At 36.5% G+C, this 21,821-nt stretch overlaps 1 protein-coding gene across 4 annotated transcripts in view; it reads left to right on the top strand.

The window, feature by feature from the left end:
• The window catches only part of LOC110843612 (ribosomal protein S6 kinase alpha-5), a 54,350-nt gene that overhangs the window by 24,168 nt on the left and 8,361 nt on the right, over positions 1-21,821 (top strand). For 3 of the 4 annotated variants that reach the window (XM_022089585.2, XM_022089586.2, XM_022089587.2), the window contains 4 exons: positions 1,295-1,366; positions 11,117-11,227; positions 11,301-11,408; positions 19,337-19,452. In XM_022089585.2, the coding sequence (XP_021945277.1) occupies positions 1,295-1,366; positions 11,117-11,227; positions 11,301-11,408; positions 19,337-19,452 (407 nt within the window). Of the gene's footprint in view, positions 1-825; positions 981-1,294; positions 1,367-11,116; positions 11,228-11,300; positions 11,409-19,336; positions 19,453-21,821 lie in introns of those variants that run through there. The other variant, XM_022089588.2, reaches the window with a different exon arrangement.

The following is a 21,821-nucleotide window of genomic DNA, read 5'->3' as shown; positions in this document are numbered from 1 at the left end:
ATCGTCGCTGTTGTAAACTTTGGGGGCACTGAACTTGTTCCTTCTGCAACCCGGACGGTGGTTGGTTTCGTTGCTCCTTCCATTGTTGTGGGTACATGAAATGATGACCAATTTAAATCTGGATGATGTTTACTGGTTAATTGTCATTGCCATTGTTGTTATTTTTAGTGTGTTGTTGTTTTCTTGAGAGCAACGCGACAATAAGAATACGTAATAAAATGTATTTATAAATGATGGAGTTGTGTTGTATTAACCGATCATAGTCCGAAATACGATGGCGTTGTTCTATCCTAAATACAAGTTCGGTTTCTTCCTATTCCAACAATACATTTATTGGTATTACAAATATATTTGAGTTTTGGTGCATCATTATTAGGATAGTGAACCACCAGTAGCACTGATTATCTCAAAACGTCCCCCTGATAATGTATCTCGTTTACTTCACACGCTATTAGTAATATTATCTGATTGAGAATTAGTCACTCGCTCACGGAGGACATACTTGCGTACATATTATCTCGCTATATATCAGTATTTTGGTTTTGGTGGTGATTGGCAGTGATCAACAGCATGTTCAGTAAATGCGAGGATTATGACTATTATTATTCAGTTTAGAACCCTCTTCATTATGCGCAGTGCTAATGGACGCAGTAGAAAATAAACGCACCTAATCTAACCAATGAGCTACTACAAGACACGTTGAGTATCACTCGTGATATTATTTTGTATATGAAAAATGTCTCGAGTGAGTATATTATTACTGAGAAAATAATTAGTCATCAATATGGATTTCCATTCTCATGAAATAATTGGGGGGTCCTTAATGTTTGCTAAGTTGGGGAGGAAAGGGTTCATGCGAAGGGTGTAAACAATTTCATGTCCCATTGATCTGACAGCCCAGTGATTCATCGATTCGACCTTTTTCACGTCAGTTCCATTTTGTGTTGTTCTCTGGGTGTCGTTTAAAAACCATATTCGAGGTATTAAAAAGAATATCTGACATTATAAAATTCAAATTTCTTGAAATTGTTATATTGGTTACATTTTTCTAAAAAATGCAAATTTCACGTCCTGATGAAGAATCACCGAAAACTTAAATATTTTAACGAAACTGTAAAGTTATACATAGATTTTCTACTTGATCCCATAAAACTCTCGCAATTTTTATTATTTTTGGAATTACTTTGTGACAAGTAACTGCATGCATACTTATTTCTATGTTATAAATACATACCTTAGCGAAATTTGGTACCTATTTACAAATACTTACAAATTTGTGTATTTTTATTTTCAGTGAACCTGACTGGGAACAAGGGTCGAGTGGACATGTCCAATTTCGAGCTGCTCAAAGTGTTAGGAACTGGAGGTAAGAAATTATTTCGAGTTTGTCCAATTTCTTAAAGCTTTTAACCAGTTTATACTTGGTTTGTATCCTCTTTCCATTATCTTCACCGAGTTTGGGAAAGTCAGTTGCTGACTAGATGACGATGGGACGGATTGAGAAATACACAGATAAGCCGTATTTGGAATAAACAGGATTATGCATGACAGTTCAAGTATTATTTCATGAGATGAATTTTGATGGGAAAATGATGAAGAGTTCATTTTTCATCGACGTCTCTTCTTGCGGACTGGTTAGAAATCATGCACATCCAACTCAAATCCATACGAAAAAATTTGCATATCAAATAAGCACCCGGAATACAAAAGATTTAGTTTACAGTTATTCGTTTTTTTTTGTTTAATGGCTGCATGGATGGAGCAATAAGCAGGAGTTGGTTAAAGAAGCTTCTGTCAAAATAGTGTGGTTTTGCTGATGACAGCGGCAGTTCTAGAAAACACAATAGATTGAAGTTTGTTTGGAGTAAGAGTGATACAGGAAATCTTCTCAAAATCCTGGCTGCTAGTAAATATATTCAGATGGAAGGATGATGGATGGAGATGTCACATTATGTCGGGGAATATTTCGTGTGGGACTGAGAGAGTGAAAAACGAGAGGAAATTTTTAACGGAATTTACAAAGACATTGAACTTAATATAAGTAATTCCACTGTTATAATACAACTTAAATTCAGTTGACTCTTGTAAATCTTGGCCCACACATTTACGTCAAGTGGAGAATTTCTTCAAATGTATTGAGATCTATTTTGTAATGTCAAATGTGTGCGGTAGCGTCGTGGTTATGTATTTGTACAGAATGATTATGGGCTGTTCACTATTCAACAACTGAAGTACATGTTTTCCTCTGATTTTGTCGTACGAGTTCATTCCCTTGTCATATTCGAGTTTTGTTTTGACTATCAATATCCGTTATTGACTTCAAACAGTCAATATATGTAAACTATTAAGCAACGCTTCTTGTAACTTTTATTAGTGTAAGACGTAATGCATCCACTCTTGTTTAATCGTATGAATATTTGTTTACCATAATATTCAGTGATAATAATACTAATTTATAAAATCGTTTTCTATAATCAAGCCATTTTACATTATTCGAGATTCGTATCGATCCTGTTTTTGGCATTCTTTCTCCATATTCTCATATAATCAGGGACCGGAAGAGGAAATACTGGGTGTTTTGGGTGGAGATCAGGAGACTCAAGTAAATACTTATGCGTAGTTTTTCAACCATGCCATGAGATTATGAGCCCGGCAGATTTTTATATCGTTGCCTCAGACGAATTTCTTCGTAGTATGTAGTAAATTTTGGCGTTGAATTTTATTTTTAGCTGGAGATGCTTTTGAGAATTATGCAATTTTAAGTATTTGACTTTACATGCAATACAAGCATAATTTATTAATGTACCAGTACCTAACTTTTGTTTATAAAAATTCAACAGGTAACATCAAAAGCTTATGAACAAAAGATTAGTTTTGTGAGAGATAGTGCATAAGAATAGGACGATAAACATAATAGTTTCCACGTTTGGCATTCGACTTCCTCACTGCAATTCGAGTAAAATTAGATTTACAACCTACACATTCAAATATTCGTAGTCGAGTATGGATGCATGTGGTATGGAAAAGGTACTTGAAATCAACAGGGCAAGTGCTTGATGTCAATCATTTTATTAACTATTACATATGAAGGTCACCAGATACATTCGTACGTACGTACATAGACTACCTCACGCTTTAAACATGATTTGCAAAGTCAAACGAGTAGAGATCCAGGTAGCAGCCAACCCAACACATCTCATTAAAATGCATTATATCTCTCTTATTGCATTGTCAGGGTCGAGGCTTCAGTTGAATTTAGGTTTTGGTTCAACACTTGGAGATTTAAAGCCCTCCCACTGTATTCCCCATACCGACTTATTTTTCATGTTTATGATCGACTGACAATTACAAAAGTTATGGCTGCTTCAGTCTTGCTTTATAAACTAATGTAGGTTCAGAAAAAGTAATTGACTATTAGAATCCAAAGCTTAGTTGCTGTACCAAACTTGTATCTCATATACTAATATATGTACACATGCACATGAATACATACACATGAACGTTAAGATTGCATACAGTGTAAATAGATTTTTAGTAAGAAATTGGGTATTTAACTACTAGCGTATAAGCCCGTCTCCCGCCGAGCTTATTTGATTTTCATGAAAATTGAGTGGAATTTTGGAAAACTCCAATCAATTAAATATTTTAATCTATATAATAAGCTCAAATTCTGTCACCGACGGAAGTCAAAGGAATTTGTAAAGAACGTGAAATTGATTGTTTGAGTTGATGATAGGAAAGTTGATGATAGGAAAATTAAGATATTTAAGAAATCTAAACAATGCTCATGGCATTCTATATATTCTTATTTGGCAATAAATATATGGTCACAACGAATGGATCCATAGAAAATCAACATCATATTGTTGTACCCGATTCAAAATCTGTTAACAAAGAGACGTTTGACGTGTTCGACATATTTTACTTGGACCACACGGTCACTGGTGTGTCGAATGTCACACCACGTATGATATGATATTCGTGCTCAGATTTCAAAATATGTTAAAGTAGAAGATTTGACTAATTCATCTGAAGCCTCATTCCCTTGATTAAGGGAATGAAAAGGGAACGGATTCAATTCATTAAATCTACGTAGTCTGCGTGTATAACATGGGCAGCCGATGGGAGCATCGAATAACCGCGGGAACATATTCCCTCATCCCTGTCTTCACCCTTCCGCGGCTACTGTATATTTTGTCTGTCGTTGGGAGCGGCATCTTCCTTATGTAAAGCTGCAGTGAGAGCTGGAAAGAAGTCTTGACAAAATATGAAATAGCTACATCGTCTGAAGTATATCCAACGGGAAGGGGGTTCCGTTCCCTTTCCTTTCCCTTCATGCAAAGATGTCACTACTTCGTATGAAGTACATCTAACGGGAAGGGGATTCCGTTCCCTTTCCCTTTATGCAAAGATGTCACTACTTCGCCTGAAGTATATCCAACGGGAAGAGGGAAGGAACGGAACCCTTCACCATCGTTCGACGACTTCACTGCGGCTCCAGCCCGCACACCCCTACCAGAGTGATAGCCACATCCCATTGGGGTAAACTCAAACAGAGGTAGTGGCCGGTTAGGTGCGCTACCCCACAAACAGATCACACCCAACACTGGGGGTGTAACCACTTTCGATAGGCAAACTCCTCCTCCTAATATCCGGCATCCCCTATGCCTATCAGCATAGCGATAACTGTGTAGTCCACACACGAAGGGAATGGAATTCCATTCCCCTTCCATTCCATCGATGTGAAGATTTCACTACTGCGCCTGAAGTATATCCAAGGGGAATGGAAGAGGAAGGGAATTCCCTTGTGTGTAGGCCAAGTAAATATATTTTGTAATTTAAACAATTCAATATAAATATGGTCTACCCATGAAGGGAACGGGATTCGTTTCCGTTCTCCTTCCCGGCATCCATACATAGATAGCGAAACTTATGTCACTGGTTTCCGAACGGGCCTTAAGGGGCCTGAACGGAACAGAATGTTTCTTAAATATCCGGAACAAAGGAACAAATGTCCCTTCGGAAAGTGACCTCACCAACATTTCACACCCAGCACTGGGATAATAGGCAAATACCCATGATAATGTCTGGCATACCACTTCCCCCTAGAGCGATAACCACATCCCGAAGGGGCACACTCTCGCATCCCCCCAGCAGAGCGATAACCATATCCCAAGGGGGCACACCCTCCCTTTCCCCCCAACAGAGCGATAATAATATCCCAATGGGGCACACCCTCGCTTCCCCCTCAGCAGAGCGATAACCATATCCCAGGGGGGCACACCCTCCCATTCCCCCCAGCAGAGCGATAACCATATCCCAGGGGGGCACACCCTCCCATTCCCCCCAGCAGAGCGATAACCGCACTTAATGATTTTGTTAACTTCCCTTCCAGATAAGCTAACCAGCAAATCCTGGATAACTGACTTATCGACTTTCCAACCCCTTGCTATAACGCAGTTGATATGCAAATCACTTTCTCCACTTTCACTTCCGTCACGGAAAATTACTTTCACTTCCGTTGCCAACAAACATTTCCAGCTTATAAGATAGATTTTAATTTCTTCGAATGATTAAGATACGACTGAAATTATCACATTCAATGAATAAATTTGTTTGGAACTTTTACCTAAAATTATCCAAGAATTAGTTCTATTCTTTCAACTTATTCTTGGATCATGCATGTTTATGAAACAATGCACGTGGAGGAAATGACCTTACAATTGCTTTTATTTAGCATCCTACTACACTGACTGAGTGTTCGAAAATGTACATATTGTTAAATATTATGAATGCCTAGGTCAATGGTATTTAAATTAAAGGCCAAACATTTTTATACTACTAAACGATCAATACTTTAGAAAAAGGACAATTAAAAATAAATCAAAATCAAAACTTTTTATATGAGGAGCGTAGAATGTCAAATTAAGAGTAAGTTCGGTATTTTATTGTAGTAATTTCGAATGTGTGTACGTATGCAATATAGATTGATCGGTATTGCTACATATTTCACTGCTGGTGAAGTCTTTAATGTTGGCCATTAATTAAATATCAAAGTCATCACGTTATTTCAGCATTGGGAAATTCTGATCTACAACCTTCAACCAGTTTTAATCGTTCGTAGACAGCGTTGCATCAGTCTAAAAGTAAATTGCAATGTTACTGCAGAAAACATTGGGAGATTGGTGATACAGGAATGTAAGCAACCATAAGTTTAATACATGCATACGGTATGCAGTATACGGTGTTCAAAGAATCAGCCAATGTTCACATGATCTGCAGTGCTATCGTACATGTGTATGTGCAGTACTATGATGTACACATGTACGTACGTACTTTTTCTCCGTAATCTGAATAAGTAGCATGATATCAAAGACCGTTTAAATGGGTGTGTGTAAATATGAACTGCACACTTCAAGTGGTCCGACCCGAACAGGTACAAATTCAAACATTTTCCACTACTTAATGATACATTTAAATATAAATACATTCACAATGAAATGGTACATTTTATAAGGCTCAAACGTATTCACAATGGTTCAAAATGCTATACATATCTTTGATGATTAAGTTTGATTCTGTATTGCAAATTGTAGTTTTCGCTTTCTAATTTCCCGTGCAATTTATTTTAAAACTATTTGTTATCAACTAAAAAATTAATTTGAGTAAAATCTGATATTCTGGAAAGTATAAGTTTTTAGTCTGAGGTTTTTTATCTGCAGATTCAAACCAAATAAGAATTAGGATTCGGATTCCCTCGGCTCTTAGCATTTATTTACTTGCAGCACGATCTGCTTTGGAATTTAGAAACCATGCGATAATGAGTTGCGTTCAAGCGCCAGCAGCCACAGACAAACGCTAACCTAAGCCAAAGCCAAAACATTTGACCCACTTTCATAGAGTTGTCACTTTATTATTATTATGAGGATTTTGTACGTATGGCATATTACAAAGAAACGGTTATCCTTAGTTGTTGCTAGTAGGTTGTCTACAGGAGAATGATAGATATGCCTATAAGCCAACGGAATGCAGTCTTGCAGTAAAAAGGGGATTGCGTGTGTCAAAATAATTGCAGAATTTCCCTGGGAGTCAATGTGCTCGACTTATCGTTCTGACCTACGAAATATGACTTCAACTATAACTTCAATACCACTTTATGAAGAATATTCTGGACTTTGAATCTTGCAAATAAAACTCAATGCAATGTCTCACAATCGAAATACATTTGAAACCAATGAAAAATGCAAATAGTTTTTGGAAGTATATAGAATTTGAATCAGCTTTTTGATGTGAGCTTGGCTCCGTTTTACTCTTTAGTTGCATAATCATTAAATCATCTTGCAATTTATATGGTGGTCGCTGAGGGTACATGGAGATCAAACAAAAATGAAAGCAATATGGGTTTTAAAGTGCGCTATTAAAACTAGACTGCTTATTTTATTTGATCATTAGAGCCGTTTGATGAATTATTAATTTGTCTCATCATGAAACTGCATTATTATATAATCCTGATTACGCCGACTACGTAATTTAATGTCACTATGCAGGTGTATTTTCCTTTATGTTAACCCTCTGCTTACTCGTATATATGTATAATACGTATATATAAATATTTGGAACATTTTAAAGCGAATCATGTCCAGATTTCCTAAAACTAGTTCAATGCGCTTCCACTTTCAGTTTGATATTGATTTTATGTGCAAGATAAACCGAGCATTTAACAACATCTATCAATGATTATTGTTCCAACAAACCACTATTGAAAAAAATACTCTGTAGTTAATGCACGTTTAGAATACTTGCGAACAAAAGTAACAGGATTTGAATTTAGGCCATTGCATTTTTCATTCTTGATCAAATCTTCTTTCTTGTGTACGTATCACCTCAACCAACCTCAAGATTACTTGTTACACGTTTTGGCTCACTCTAGCTAGCCCATTCATCACTACAGCACGGAAATGATGAGCTGCAAGTGAAATTGATGACAGGTGGATTTGAAAAAAATACATCATTCAGCATCCTCTCGATCAAACGGAAAAAAATTATTAAAGAGTATCTTCAGCAATTTTGTAAGTACAAAATCGAACGTATGATCTTCTATTACCTTCATTATCAAAGGCAGCTTAGGATTAGTATTGAGAGCACAAAATCTATTTAATGTAAATATGTACCCATGTATCTCGACAATTTTGCAAGGTTAACACGTTCCATTGATCACGGCTATTACAGTTTGTATGCCATTGCTACAGAATGTATGTATGTGGTCTTCTAATTTCGTGTCTGTGTGTAGTGCTTCTATTTATTTACCACTATATGATAAAGCCCTTGCGTGGGCACAAAGTGAAAAAATCCCGTTGGATTTTCACTGGGGATTTCTTCCTTCACGGTTTGATAAGTTCGTTTTTTCCAAGAAATAAGATTCACCCAGGCATGGACACAGCTACTATGAATTAGACAGCATTGTGTTTGACGGTGTGCAATTATTTTAAAGAATGTGTGCACCGATAGCTATACAAATCTAGTTATATAAAATAGTGAAGAGGTAATGCACATAAGGTGGAATACTTAAGTTTTTGGTAAGAAGATGAACTCGCCCGTCTTAATTTTGCTGATTGTCGTTGAGTATGCACATATTTCGCAAGATTTACGAAATGGTAAACTCCCAGCATTGAATTCTGACTGAAGTTTGCTTGATTTATTTAATAAGTCTACATTCCTAGAAATTATTTAGATCAGGCATTTGTGCTATTCCTTTCTCTAAACCGATTACAAAGTACAAGTGACTTGATCATTTCGATTAGAATGTAACGTGCTACTTTTATGCTGAAAGAACTGGAAGTTGGTCAACTGAAAACGTATGTATGCACTTACGTAGATTTTAAATGGGAAATAAGTTAAAGGGAAATAAGTTAAAGGAAGCCTTTTAAAAGGAAACAATACTTTGCGATAACGGTGCAGGTAGGATGAAGCGAAGGGGTTTATTCGCCATAATCAGCGTTGAGGGATGGCACACATTATTTTCATATTATTGCAGACTTTCATTACGACACGACGACTCCCAGCAGAGAGTTGTTTGTAGGCGCACAGCGACTTGATGCATTTTACTCTCAAGGTAGGAATAGCACTCCTCGTGCGAAGTAATGCGAATCCTGTTGAGAAGGTAATGCCTCTGTTCTTGAGCAATGCAATGGCAGGCCACAGAGTGAGGTGGAAATCGCCTTGAGCAATGGAATTCATGGGAGTACCGTTATTGTTGGCTTGCCATTTTCTCCACTTTTTTGTCATCTCCTCTTCATTACCTTAAACTTTGTGTAATATTTACGTTACATCAGTGACCGTCTGTGCCTATACGCACACATTCCTTCAACCCTTACTTTGACTTTCAAGTTTATGTTATTGCCTATTGACAGCAGATGACGAGGTACCTAAACGTTGGCATTCCACACTATATTGTTGATCGTTTATGCACATTGACCCTGCTCCCTGTAAAGGACGCGAGTTTGGTCTTTCCAATGAATTTTGCAGTCAGTTTTAAATTATCCAGCCAATTTCCCATACTCTGGTTAACTTCATTTACTGGTATTACGAGATATTACTAGTTTTGGGTAGTTTCATACGCCTTACACGTGATGAAATGAGACTACACAAGGGACTTTTGGAAATCCTTTCCATCCTCACGATGTTTAATCATTAAATAAAACAGAAGCAGTCCACGAGAAAATAGCAAATTCTATTTAATAGTATGATGACTCTATGCAGTTGGCAAATCAAAATCAGGGTTGCAATTCCTCCTACACAAACACATCCGAAAAAGCTGTTGCATGAGTGCAAATATAAATCAGCCATTTGTACAGTTGAGTCCTTTCCTTCTTTACGGTAATGAGGGTTGGTTTCTGCAACAGCTTTCGAAAGTAAAAATAATTTGCTTAATGTTGATAACGTAACACATTTATTTAGCAACAACTAAACATGCACCTTACAAATAAAGGTGTGGCTGTGGGGAGAATAAGCACGCTTTGCCATTAAACCAAAGCTGGGCTTGTTGAAAATGCAAAAATTGTGATAAATGGAGCAAATGATGATGAGTTGGCTATGAAAATGCAAAGTGAACTTCCCACAGCTCGTTTGTTTGCATTGCCGAGATGATAATAATTACATGAGACTTTTCAGTCAGGCCATTGTCCAATCGCAATGAGCTATTCTTACCTAACAGAAATTTTACATTTGTTGAGGTTGGAGTGAAGGGGACGAAAAATAGTTGTATAAGAAAAACTGCGGACAAAACAAGTGAAATGGAAGCGTTCTTGCATAAAAACATTTTGTAAAAGCCAATGCTTTCCTGACCTGATTTCTCTTCTAGACATTCGTTCAACGTTCCTCTTCGAATGGTGGTGGTTATCGAAGCAGTCGAGACAGGCGATGGAGAGGAGAGAGGTGATCTCGCTTTCGGCAAATCTCTTGATACGATATGAATTCACAAAAGTTGCATTTGACAACAACGCCACGTAGCGATTTCGCCTGTGACCAAGATTATTAATCAGTTAGCAATCAACGAACCTGATTGATATGTATATATAATTTAGCAAAACTAGTAAATTGTAAACAGGACAATGTGTTCAAGCCCATTTCACACAGGAAATTTATTTTAGCAGGTGTATTCACTTGTGGGAATTGTGTTTGACCGATAATAAAATGCAGCATTTTTGCTGTTTACGTTTGTATGCATATTTGCTTATCCGTAGCATATGTAGTTCCAAATAAATGGATTTACATAACAGTATGATTCTGCAATAATTTTTGGATTTTATCGCTAACTTGGTACAGTTTACACGTAGGCGAATATAGTGCGGTGCCCTGCAATAAATTATGTATGACTTGTGATTCATAATTCTATGGGATCATTCATGAACTAATCTTGCAACTTATGCATTCTAATAATAAATAAAATATATTATTTATAGAGTTCTTCCATAAATAGTTTTCATTACGGGGATTTGATGTGGGTTGGAATATGAAGGCCGATGTAGATGGAAATTATGATGAAATTAAATAGAGTATTTTGAAAATATGATATCTCTAACAAATTCTAAATGCAATCTTTCTTTTAACTTTTCAGCATATGGAAAAGTCTTTCTAGTCCGAAAAGTGGGGGGTTTTGACCATGCAAAGCTCTATGCAATGAAGGTGCTCAAAAAGGCAGCAATCGTTCAAAAAAAGAAGACAACGGGTAAGTACAAGTGCAATTGTTAAACTTAAACACCTAAAACGCATGTTGTAACCAAATATAATGTGACCCTTAGAACACACAAAGACAGAGCGACAAGTTCTAGAAGCTGTACGCGAATCTCCATTCCTCGTCACGTTGCACTATGCCTTTCAAACTGACGCCAAACTACATCTCATTCTAGGTAAGTATCCGAACATTTGGGCATTTTTTTTACTCATGCATGCATAAAAGTATAGTTTCGTGTTTATTGATTAGATACGTAGGTATAACCTTGATAGAGATTTTATACGGAGAAAATAAGTTGGATTTTCATTTTTGCAATACGCGTGAATATCTACATGGTTTTTTATGCTTACTTATTTTTTCACCTCGTTGCTTTGTTGGTATATTGAATAAGAGTTGTATGGGCAGTGGTCCCTTGAAGTTTAACTTGCGGCAATACAAAGAAATTATATGTACTGTATCATGCTGTTGTGTCATCATTTAATTAATATCCATTTTCACTGGAATGTGTGACAATGTAACCAATTCCCTAAAATCATAGTTTTTCGTAGCCGCGACGCCATATAGTTTTTGCAGACTTACTTCCTTGTTGGTATTTCCCTGTTCTTTAACTGGCTACCAATTCTTTCGAAATGTTTTTGAGCATTTGTATATACCAAAATGTATTTGTGTGTTTGAATAACCATGCACTGTTCCATTTGGCAAATGTGTTTGGCCAGACGAGACAGACAAGTGTTAAGTTCAGCTTGAGCTACACTACACTTGGCACTTAACTTGGCCTCAATTTCGCATGGCCTAAAAACTATGCTGGCTACAGTACGTGATTTGATTGTAATTATTTACAATTGGTTGGTAGCACTGTAACAGCCAGATTTAGTGCATCTCATATTCCATATAATTAGCTCAAATGCACAATTGTGTAATTCAGTTCCGTTTTGCATATAACTTTCGTTGCACTTGATCTAAATCAAAGAACTCGATCCGTGTTTTAGGAGCTCATCTCATGTTACACTTTATTACGAAGAGGAGTGTTCAAACAATTTACAGTATGCATAATGAGTACATGCCATCCTTTGAAAACTTTTGCATCGCACCTTCCTGCATATTTATATTTACATTTGTACATAAACTTGCACCTGCTTCGTTAAATAATGTGTATCATCCCCACCAACAATAGGAACGCTATGGACGTATTTGCGGAACAAATTGGAGAACAAGTACATACGCGAACGTATAAGGTTCAGTGTAGCCCGAGGGTAATTACGGGAATTGCGTTTTTCTTTTCTTTAATCGCCGGCAGTGGAGCGAAGCTATACGGATTTGCAGTTTCATTTGTTACCGTAATAGTACACGACCAATAGAGCTGTGCAATTTTTACACTGATTATGTAACACGCAAAATTACGGACATAAACAAATTGTCAGTACCTTAAAACCTTAAAATTTCAATTTTTCTTCTGGACAGTGTAAATATGGCATTTGTTTTATAATCTAACTGCATAATTACTGCACTGCTAAATATTTTAAGTCAAATAGCATGTGAAGAACACAATTTAATTGACTTATTTCACGTGCATGGCAGTATAAATAGCTGCTCTGATGATATTTTGTTTTAATACTTGGCCGTATAGCCATGCATATGTATATCTGAAAATATGTAGTTGTTGGTTAGTGGGTGGCTTGTGATTCAACGATGCATGCTGTTTATTTAGACTTGATAAATGTCGTGATCCCCTATTATGATGCTGGTAGTTTCATTGTTGGTGAATTTGTGTCAAGGATACCTTCACTTACCTTACACCTTCCACTTCCATCAGCCATCCGGGGGTTTTATTTATTGACTGAATACAGATCAAATTGAGTGATGAAATAAAAAAGAATGCATAATAATTCGGTATAATCGTGTTTTTGTTGTATTGATGGGACCATGGGAAAACATAACGGGTTTTCTCGCTCGTTTTGTTCATGGTGCTGGCCTAAATTTCATTTCATCTCCGTTTGAAAATAACAGTTACTTGTAAACATTGCATAACAATGACACACATATTTATTTACATGCATGCTCATACCCTGTTCCTTTTCATCCCAATAGGCAATGTTTTTTAGGTTACCACCAACAATTGAGAGAGATAGGATCACGTTGTTTTTTTTAGTCCGGAAGTAGTTTTCACTTGTTTCAATTTCCCTAAACTTTGAGCATTTATCATATTTTTGTCTAAAATGCAGAAACCAATTTCCATTATATAAAGAGATGGATAATGTGAAATTGTTGTACAATACAGGCTCGTGGAGATTATTTGTGTCCTTGTGCGTTTGGCAGTGACACTACTAAATTTCAGCTGACATGCACAAAGGTGACCATTCACGATTTCACCGAACAAACCAAATACATACACACGGATCCATGATTGATTGAATGAATACGCAACGCATTGCGCAGTCTTAACTTTTTTTGTGATGTTTGATTCTACCGACGACTACACAACACAGCGCTGATCAATATTGTTATTATGGTTTCATTCTGCTATTATTTTTTATTATTTAACGACCTTTTTCTCGATACTGTTGATCAAATCATCGATACAAAATTTTGTGTTACTTTTCTCAGTCGAATTTCCTTACGCTGGTGCATACCAGTTTCATACATGTACTTTGAAAGCCATAACCTACGACTCTACTTTAGCCGTTGCTAAATTGTTGATTCACATTATCTGTATTATCGCAAACGCGACACTGTCTGCACTTAATTGGAGGCTTTATTACACAATATCGTCATGATCATCACATAACAAAAGTGAAAGCAACCTTTAATGATTCATTTCTGTGATTGGGAGGCATTTCCACCAATAGTAATGACGCGAGCTGTAAAAGTCCTTCAGATTGGCATTGATTGGGCTGGTCAGGTTTGCAAATGAAAAGAATGATGGTATAATAGTAACCATCAGTCCTTAAATCTTTTCTACGTGCTACAGCAATCTACTATTCCGTCTAGGGTTGGAAATAGTTGCTAGTTATTGGAGAAATCTGTTGACGATTGAGCAATGCATTACGTATTTCATTTCTTTTTTGGTGTGCTCTTGCGAGGATTCGCGACAAATTAGGTAGTCGCGAGTTATATTTATGCATATTACATATTTATGCATGCATGAATTGCTATGATTTTTCCAGCTAAAGTTGTATTTTGTAACAAATGAAACTCATTTTCTCATTCACTTCTTTTTGGGGGATCGTAGAAATTTTGAAATGAAGGCTCTGAAACATAGTCGAATCTTACACTGATGATTATGATACCATAAATTGTGGTTGGTTAAACTCATGCTCGATGCGGAGTGTCATAAATAGACACAAATATGTCAGTGGGTTACGGACTGTTGACAATCTGTGCATTTATTTGCAACAGTTATACATACATTCTGATTACGAAGAGGAATTTATCACGTATGTACATATGTCCACTTTTATGCAGTGTTTCCTGTACTTGCTCATTTGATGGAGATGTGTAATATTTAAATTAGCCAAATCCCTCACCTTTCCTGCATCCACTGCCCCTTCAAACTTCCTCTCATCAACATTTCTTGATTTAGTGGGATTAATAAGTCGGATGCATGGTCAATCATCAATGCACGACGAATTATTCATGTGAGTTTATGGTATGTCAGTTCATTATTGGGTTAGTCCAACAATTTCTACGGCGTTGCTTGTTAATATTTCAACTTGACCTGAATTCATGGTGTTATGCATATTATTGCTTCTGGTCGTTTCCACCATAACAATCGTAATATACGATTTGTCCATGATGGAAAATTTAACTCAAAAAACTAAGAAAACCCCTGAGATTTTTATAGGTTTTGAAACCATAATTAAGATAACGCAATTGAATTTAAAAACATCATTAGGAACGCCATGCATATCGGCAAAAATCACTCATGGGTGACGCATTATTTGTTGTTATTCTACTCCATTGTACGAAGTAAATGCCTTTGACCTCAATTTATTAATAAGATCCAGCTACACACAAACTGCGGAGATCAGTTGGTTTCACTTCCCAGCTAATATATTTTGATGACATGCATCACAGGCATTTTTGTACGCTTCACTACTCACACAGTACATTTTATGTGTGTACTAGATTTGTTGTCATCATTTACATTCTTTCACAGAACGTAGGCCCATATTCGAATTTAAAGACTAAATAAATGACAACAATCCTGTGTATACCGTGGAAAAATTAATTATCTAACTCGATTTTAGCACATTTTCCATGGACTTGTGTCTCAAAATTCGAGCATTCCTCATTCCGATTCAACTATTTATTCGATGATGACCGGAAGTGGTGGTGTAAATGTAGATTTTTTTACTCGAGATTGTATCAATAGTGTGATCTGGTTACATAAATATTGAAATCATTGTCACCGAATCAGTAACAATCTTGCCAAGATGTAAGTACAAATGTTATTCGATGTTTGTCAAAGGATCTCAAAAGTAGGGCATCTGGATATTTCTGAAGCCTGCAGTTCATTATTTTCCGTCTCTATCCGCATGCATAATGGTGCGATGCGAAGTTAACGACTTGAGATGTCATGAAGACATTCTAAGTATTGGTTTCCTTTGTATTAGCATAATCAATTAGCACGCCATTTGTATTCTCTGCGCCCTGTAACAGATTTGAAAATGTTCTCAGGTTCACTCCCACAGTAAAGCTACACGGAAGAGATAAAACCCTACGCTTCGAAGTTAGGTACATTTTTGCATGAAAATAATCTGAGATTTGAGCTCGTACTTTTATGCTTCAATGATACTGATACATTTGTAAATGTATATTGAGTGTGGATTCCCAGCGTTGTTGTTTTTGAAATAATCCTAATAATGGGTACGTTAACAATAAGATGAAGCAGAACCGGAAAGCATAAAAGAAAAGTGCATCAACATACGTTAACTAATTCCCAGTCGAGTATACTTAATTTATATAAACATGTATACATTTTAATTAATCAGAGCAAGTACGTACATACGATTGATTCAAGTACAAAATGATACACATAAATGCGTACGTAAACACCAATGTAAACAACGACAGCATACTTTTACCAGCTAAAAACTAATCAGATTAATTAAGTAGGAGCTACTTCCTTCCATTGAAGTAGGATTTTTACTTTTGTTCAAATATTTTACTTCCTCACATTTTCCTCCGTCATTCGAATTCATATGTACATACGGCAAGTAACAGCACATTTGTAGGGTGACAAACTACTTGCCAACATGCATACCCTGGCTGCTCACTTTTATTCGCTATGGGAATGGGATGAAAAAGTGGGTCAATTGAATAGGCACGGGAAGACATGTAGGTAAGGCAGCAGCATTATTATGAGCTATTAGCAAACCCTGTGCCTTTCCACAAATTCTGCAGAGAGAGAGCGTGCACATACATGATGCATACAATGCAATGCATTTCGTATGGGATTTGGCAGAATAGTGAGTGTGGCACATAGCGAATTTCGTGGGCAAAAGTCGTCGTGGAATCTTGATTTATAATGTCGATGTATGTACGCATTGGTTGGTTTGATAATCGAAGCAATCGATGCGATGTCTGTGACTCTTAAACTGGCGACTTCTTGACTACCTGCCCTTCTGCCTGTCTATCTTCCTTCCTTCAATTTGCTAAAGGAATGGGAGGCTACAAAATTACGCGGAAACGTGCAACTTTATTTATTGTCTCGTATTCATGTTCTATTTGTATGCTAACAATTCTTCTTCGTCTCACCAAATGAACATTTTTTAAAGCTCAATTAATTTGGAAATATATTATGTTGCATTTATTGTTTTTTGTTACTTTTGTACTTTTTATAACGTATGACCATTCGTCCATTTGGTTGGGATTGCTTAATTGTTTCGTACAGAGCATATTTTCATGATATTTAATACTTTGTCAGATTTGAGCCTCATGAGATTATTAAATCCACGTAAGAAAAGGAAAAGAGCCAAGTTAAAGAATGGCAGAATCAAATTTGCGAAAAAGTAGGTCAGTGGCTTACATTTAGACGAAGAGGACAAGACATGCAACCAAAGGAGAGAACTTCCACCACTACTTTTGCGTGTATGGTGATGATGATACGCCAGCAAACTGTTCCGCACCAAAGCACTGCATTATTTCGTAGCTTCTTGCATTTCCAGTTTTTATGTAAGATTTGACCAAAGAGCTAAATATTTGCAACTGTCTGTGTTTGTTGTGGCTTTGCAGTAAAGGGTGTCAAATGTTTTGAGTTTTTGCGTGCCACAATAAATAGAGACGTTCTCAAGCATTTTAAACTTGATCATAATTTCAAGTTATTACTTCCTCTTTCGAAGGAGTCCAAGTCAGCGTCGGTCCACTCCTCCCTCTTCAAGCACGTGATGAACAAATCTGGATGAACAACAGAAAGAAATTGACGTTTGTGTTGGATGTGTGGCCTGACTTTCATTTTATTGGAAGCAATAAATAGGTCATCAGAACGTCGTACGTAGCATGTCCAACTGATGATGGTGGGGATTTTGGCATTAGGTTCATGTTGGAGTTAAACCGTCGGGTTTCATGCATTTCTTGTCATTTCTCCATGTTGCTTGGGAAGCCAGTTTGGTCAGAGAGATGGTGAATTTGTGATGGTGATTATTACTGGCGTTACATGATAATGTTACTCCACTGACCCATTTTTGGTTGTGAACTTTTTTTTACATTTGTACTGTGTTTGAGTTGCCTAATAATAAGGGATTAAATTTATGGCTCACAGAATTCGCTGGTAATTTAGTGAGTTCACAACTCACAAAGCTGCATCCCATTTCTAAGTGCATTTTATAACAAGTAAGAAATATGAAGTAATGTTTGTGTGGTAAGATGAGAGATGATAGCAAAGTTTTGATGGTAAATGTTGATATGAATTAAAACAGTGTTATATATATGCAAAACAACAAACACTGCGATACTACAAGAAGTCATATTTGACCAATTATAGGCTAAGAAACTTTAGTTCTTAGCTCACCCTATGGAACGATCCTAGGTGGCTGGTTTCATAGGTCTGAAAATTTGGATAAACCTGGTATTTCCATGAATTGAATATCGAGTTTGCATAAAATAGATTCAATCGGGTTTAGTAGATTTAGATTATGTAAATGACGTTTCTAAAAAGACGACGTTGAATATACTAGATTAGAGTTTATTACCACTTTTGCTAAAGTGCATATGCAGCAAGTTTGGAGAATGAGGTTCATGTTATTCACTGACGGAAATTTGTATCAAGTGAAAGTGTTGCGTATGTATGTATTTATGTAGTGGATAGTGGATACATGCCAAATATCATAAGTATCCGTGCATGTTTTAATCTGCTGCGAGGTGTTGTTTGCTTGTCGCATCACAGGCAATAACTCCGGGGTAGAAAACAGAGACTTTTCACCGTCATCAATTTGACAATGCATGCACGAGGAAAGAAAGTAAATAAAACTAGGTTCGTGTCATGGCCTCTCGTGGGCTGTAGGTTGACACACTTGACACTGGGGACCATTCTTTTCCGGATTGTATTATTGTGTTGGCCTAATTAATCTCCAAATCCAGTATAGTAAGTGGTTGGATGTATTCATTTCAAGCACAAACATGCTGGTTGGTGCCAAACTCTTACCATCCACACCCACGACGAGAGACAAAACAAGTTTGTCGTTGTACGGGGATCATGTGGTTATTGTTAATAAAGAGATGACAAGAGTCGTGTCACTCAGACCCATGTTTCACTCAATTGTCAGGAATTGTGTCCACCTTGTTTGTATTCTACTTGCTGGGTAGACTTTGACTAGACGATTTCCCAATAACAAAGAAAGTTGTGTAGGCATCTGTAGGTATTAACGGTTGGGTTGGTAAAAATTTATATCGGGTGGAAAGTAAGTACATATATTTATATTTGCAGAGTGGATGAATGAAAACAATGATGTTGATTTCGTTATTGCGTAACGCATGCCGCACATTATTTTATAATTTGTTTACAAGTCCAGCACCATTTTTATTGTCGTCAACATACTTATTATGAAGTGATATGTTTTGATTTTACGGACCTAAAGTAACATTTTTAGTTCTTTGCAATTACAGATTACGTTAGTGGAGGTGAGCTGTTTACACATTTGTACCAAAGGGAGAGATTCACTGTGGACCAAGTGCGAATTTATATTGGAGAAATTGTCCTCGCGTTGGAACACTTGCACAAGGTTGGTACTTTTATGTGTATACTCATATTATCATACATTACTAATTGAAACAACTCGTTTCTGCCAATCAAGTTAAGACAATTTCCTGCTTCTTTGATGAAAATTGAAATATAATGATATTTGTCTGGAATTTATAGACGCATGATTGTAGTATTTAATAAGTAACTTACTAGAGAATTCTGAGTCACAAAGTTGTTATAAGTAAAATTTTACCAAAGGGATTTCTTTGAATGATGATGCAATAATATAATGAAATGCGTTATACCCTATTATAAAACAACAACAAAAACATCTTTACTGCAAGGCAAACAGCTTGTTTTTATCACTCTCGCAAAGGTCATTGTCATACTGTTTGGCAAAGCCAGTTCTGGAAACTGATAGAGCGAAGAATTTTTCCATGAAATTTGTACTATTATTTTCCAGTTATTCTGCAACAGATCCATCAATACTCCATATTTTAATACCTTTTGTTATAATTCAATCCCAAATATTATATGAGTTATATAGTGGTGGTGAAATCGATGTGAACTTGGGCCCAGTTTTGGTTTATGACCCATTTTTATTATTTCTTATTTGTATTTAAAAAATAAAGGCGAAGGTTGTATGACTTACATGTAAGTGTATACAGTTGAGGCTAAAATTATAGGTGGTGGGATTATACAGAGCAATAATCATTCGTTTAAAAATGAATTTTCATCTCATTTTTATTCCCTATTAAATTTTCAGTCGGTGATTCTAGTCAATAGTGGTAGGTGCAAAGTCAGGAGAAGATTTGGTGTAATGTACTTACTGCGATTAATAATTGGCAGATGGAATGAAATTCAGCCAGGCTTAATTTCAAGCTGAATAGTCATGAGTTAGTTTATCATAATGTTCAATTTGGGAGTTGAATTTCAAGTTCACAATTTACTATTGAACGACTTCTATGGAAGAACAATAGTTTAAGGAGAGATTTACCTTGCAAACCATCCAAGCTATGCACGCTCTAATGTATACATATGTACGTATTTGTTTTGTGTTCAATGTCAACCTTCAGACTTTACTACAGCCATTACTACTGGCTGTCGAATCAAATCTATTGATTTGATGGATTAAACTAGTTTGAGGCCGCTGGATGGATCAGCTAATTGCATCCTTTAAAGAGATAAATTTATATGTGCAAGAAATATGTGTATAAAGACTAAACTTTTAATCTCTTACTATTTTGAAATTTGTTTCCCTGATGCTGATAATCCAGTTGAAGCCAAATGATTTATAAAATGCGTACTGTTGACCAATACAATTAGGGACAACGTCATCTTGAAGCTAGGCTTACGTTTTCATTGCAAGACAAATGATATTCAATCTCGTTCTCTCCCGACTCAATTTAATGAAAGGTATCACTAAATATTCTACATGTGTATATGCTGCGATAAATATTTCTGAATCTTCTTTTGCTTAAAGGACGAGTACAACCACTTGTGTGGAAATAGTTTGTTAAATATGGCAACTCATTACGAATAGTAATTATGTCATGAGAGAGGAGTAGATCGAAAGTCTCGCCTCATTAGGTAATTTACTGCCAATTCTAACCTCTGTCATCTCTGCAAAGAAAATAATCTTGCTGTTGGTCGCAAAAAGCGTTTCCTGCCTCAACCGTTTCAGGCATGTAGCAACATCCGGAACGTCCCTCCCCCAATGACATTCAGTATTGATGAAGATCCAGTTTCGACAAAATGGGTTGTTTGACCTTTCTATAAAATGAGTCCCACGTGTAAATCTAGATCCCATTTTGTACTGATATCACCCAAATAATCTTCATACAATTTTATCCTGGTATTCACAAAAGAGACGAAAAATAGACAGAAAATAAAGCCAATGATGTTTCACGGGTAAAGTTTCAAACATTTTCGTATACGCGTTGACAAGTTAGTGCAGCTCATTCAAAAAACACTGAACTTCTGAAACGGAGCTTGTTTTCAAAAGTGCATATATTATCTGAAAATCAGGTAAATTGCGTAATGTCATGTCGTTGGTATGCCCTTCCTTGCTACGATAACAGGGACAACTTCAACCTAATAATGCTAACAGTCTGATTTCTATTTTTGGTCGGAAAGTTACAAAAATACTCGATAATTGCGCAATATGCTAAAAATAGAATTAATGGAGAACGTGGGATGAGACTTGCTAGGAATACAATTCTGAGCGTCGTCCCTTGACTTCACTTCACTGCGATGATTCCTTTGCGTCTCTCCAGCAGCACATCAATTGCCAAGTTGTTGCGTGAATGAATTCTAGTATCCGGTTATGTACTGATACATCTACGTCACTGATACATCTACGTCGAGGAAGGTAAAGTCATTGCTTCGAACGAGTGTCGGTGTATTTCT

Source organism: Folsomia candida, unplaced genomic scaffold (assembly GCF_002217175.1).
Source record: "Folsomia candida strain VU population unplaced genomic scaffold, ASM221717v1 Fcan01_Sc002, whole genome shotgun sequence".
NCBI classification, from domain to species: domain Eukaryota; kingdom Metazoa; phylum Arthropoda; class Collembola; order Entomobryomorpha; family Isotomidae; genus Folsomia; species Folsomia candida.
The sequence above is the reverse complement of the archived record's forward strand: the minus strand, read 5'-3'. Positions and strand labels throughout refer to the sequence as shown.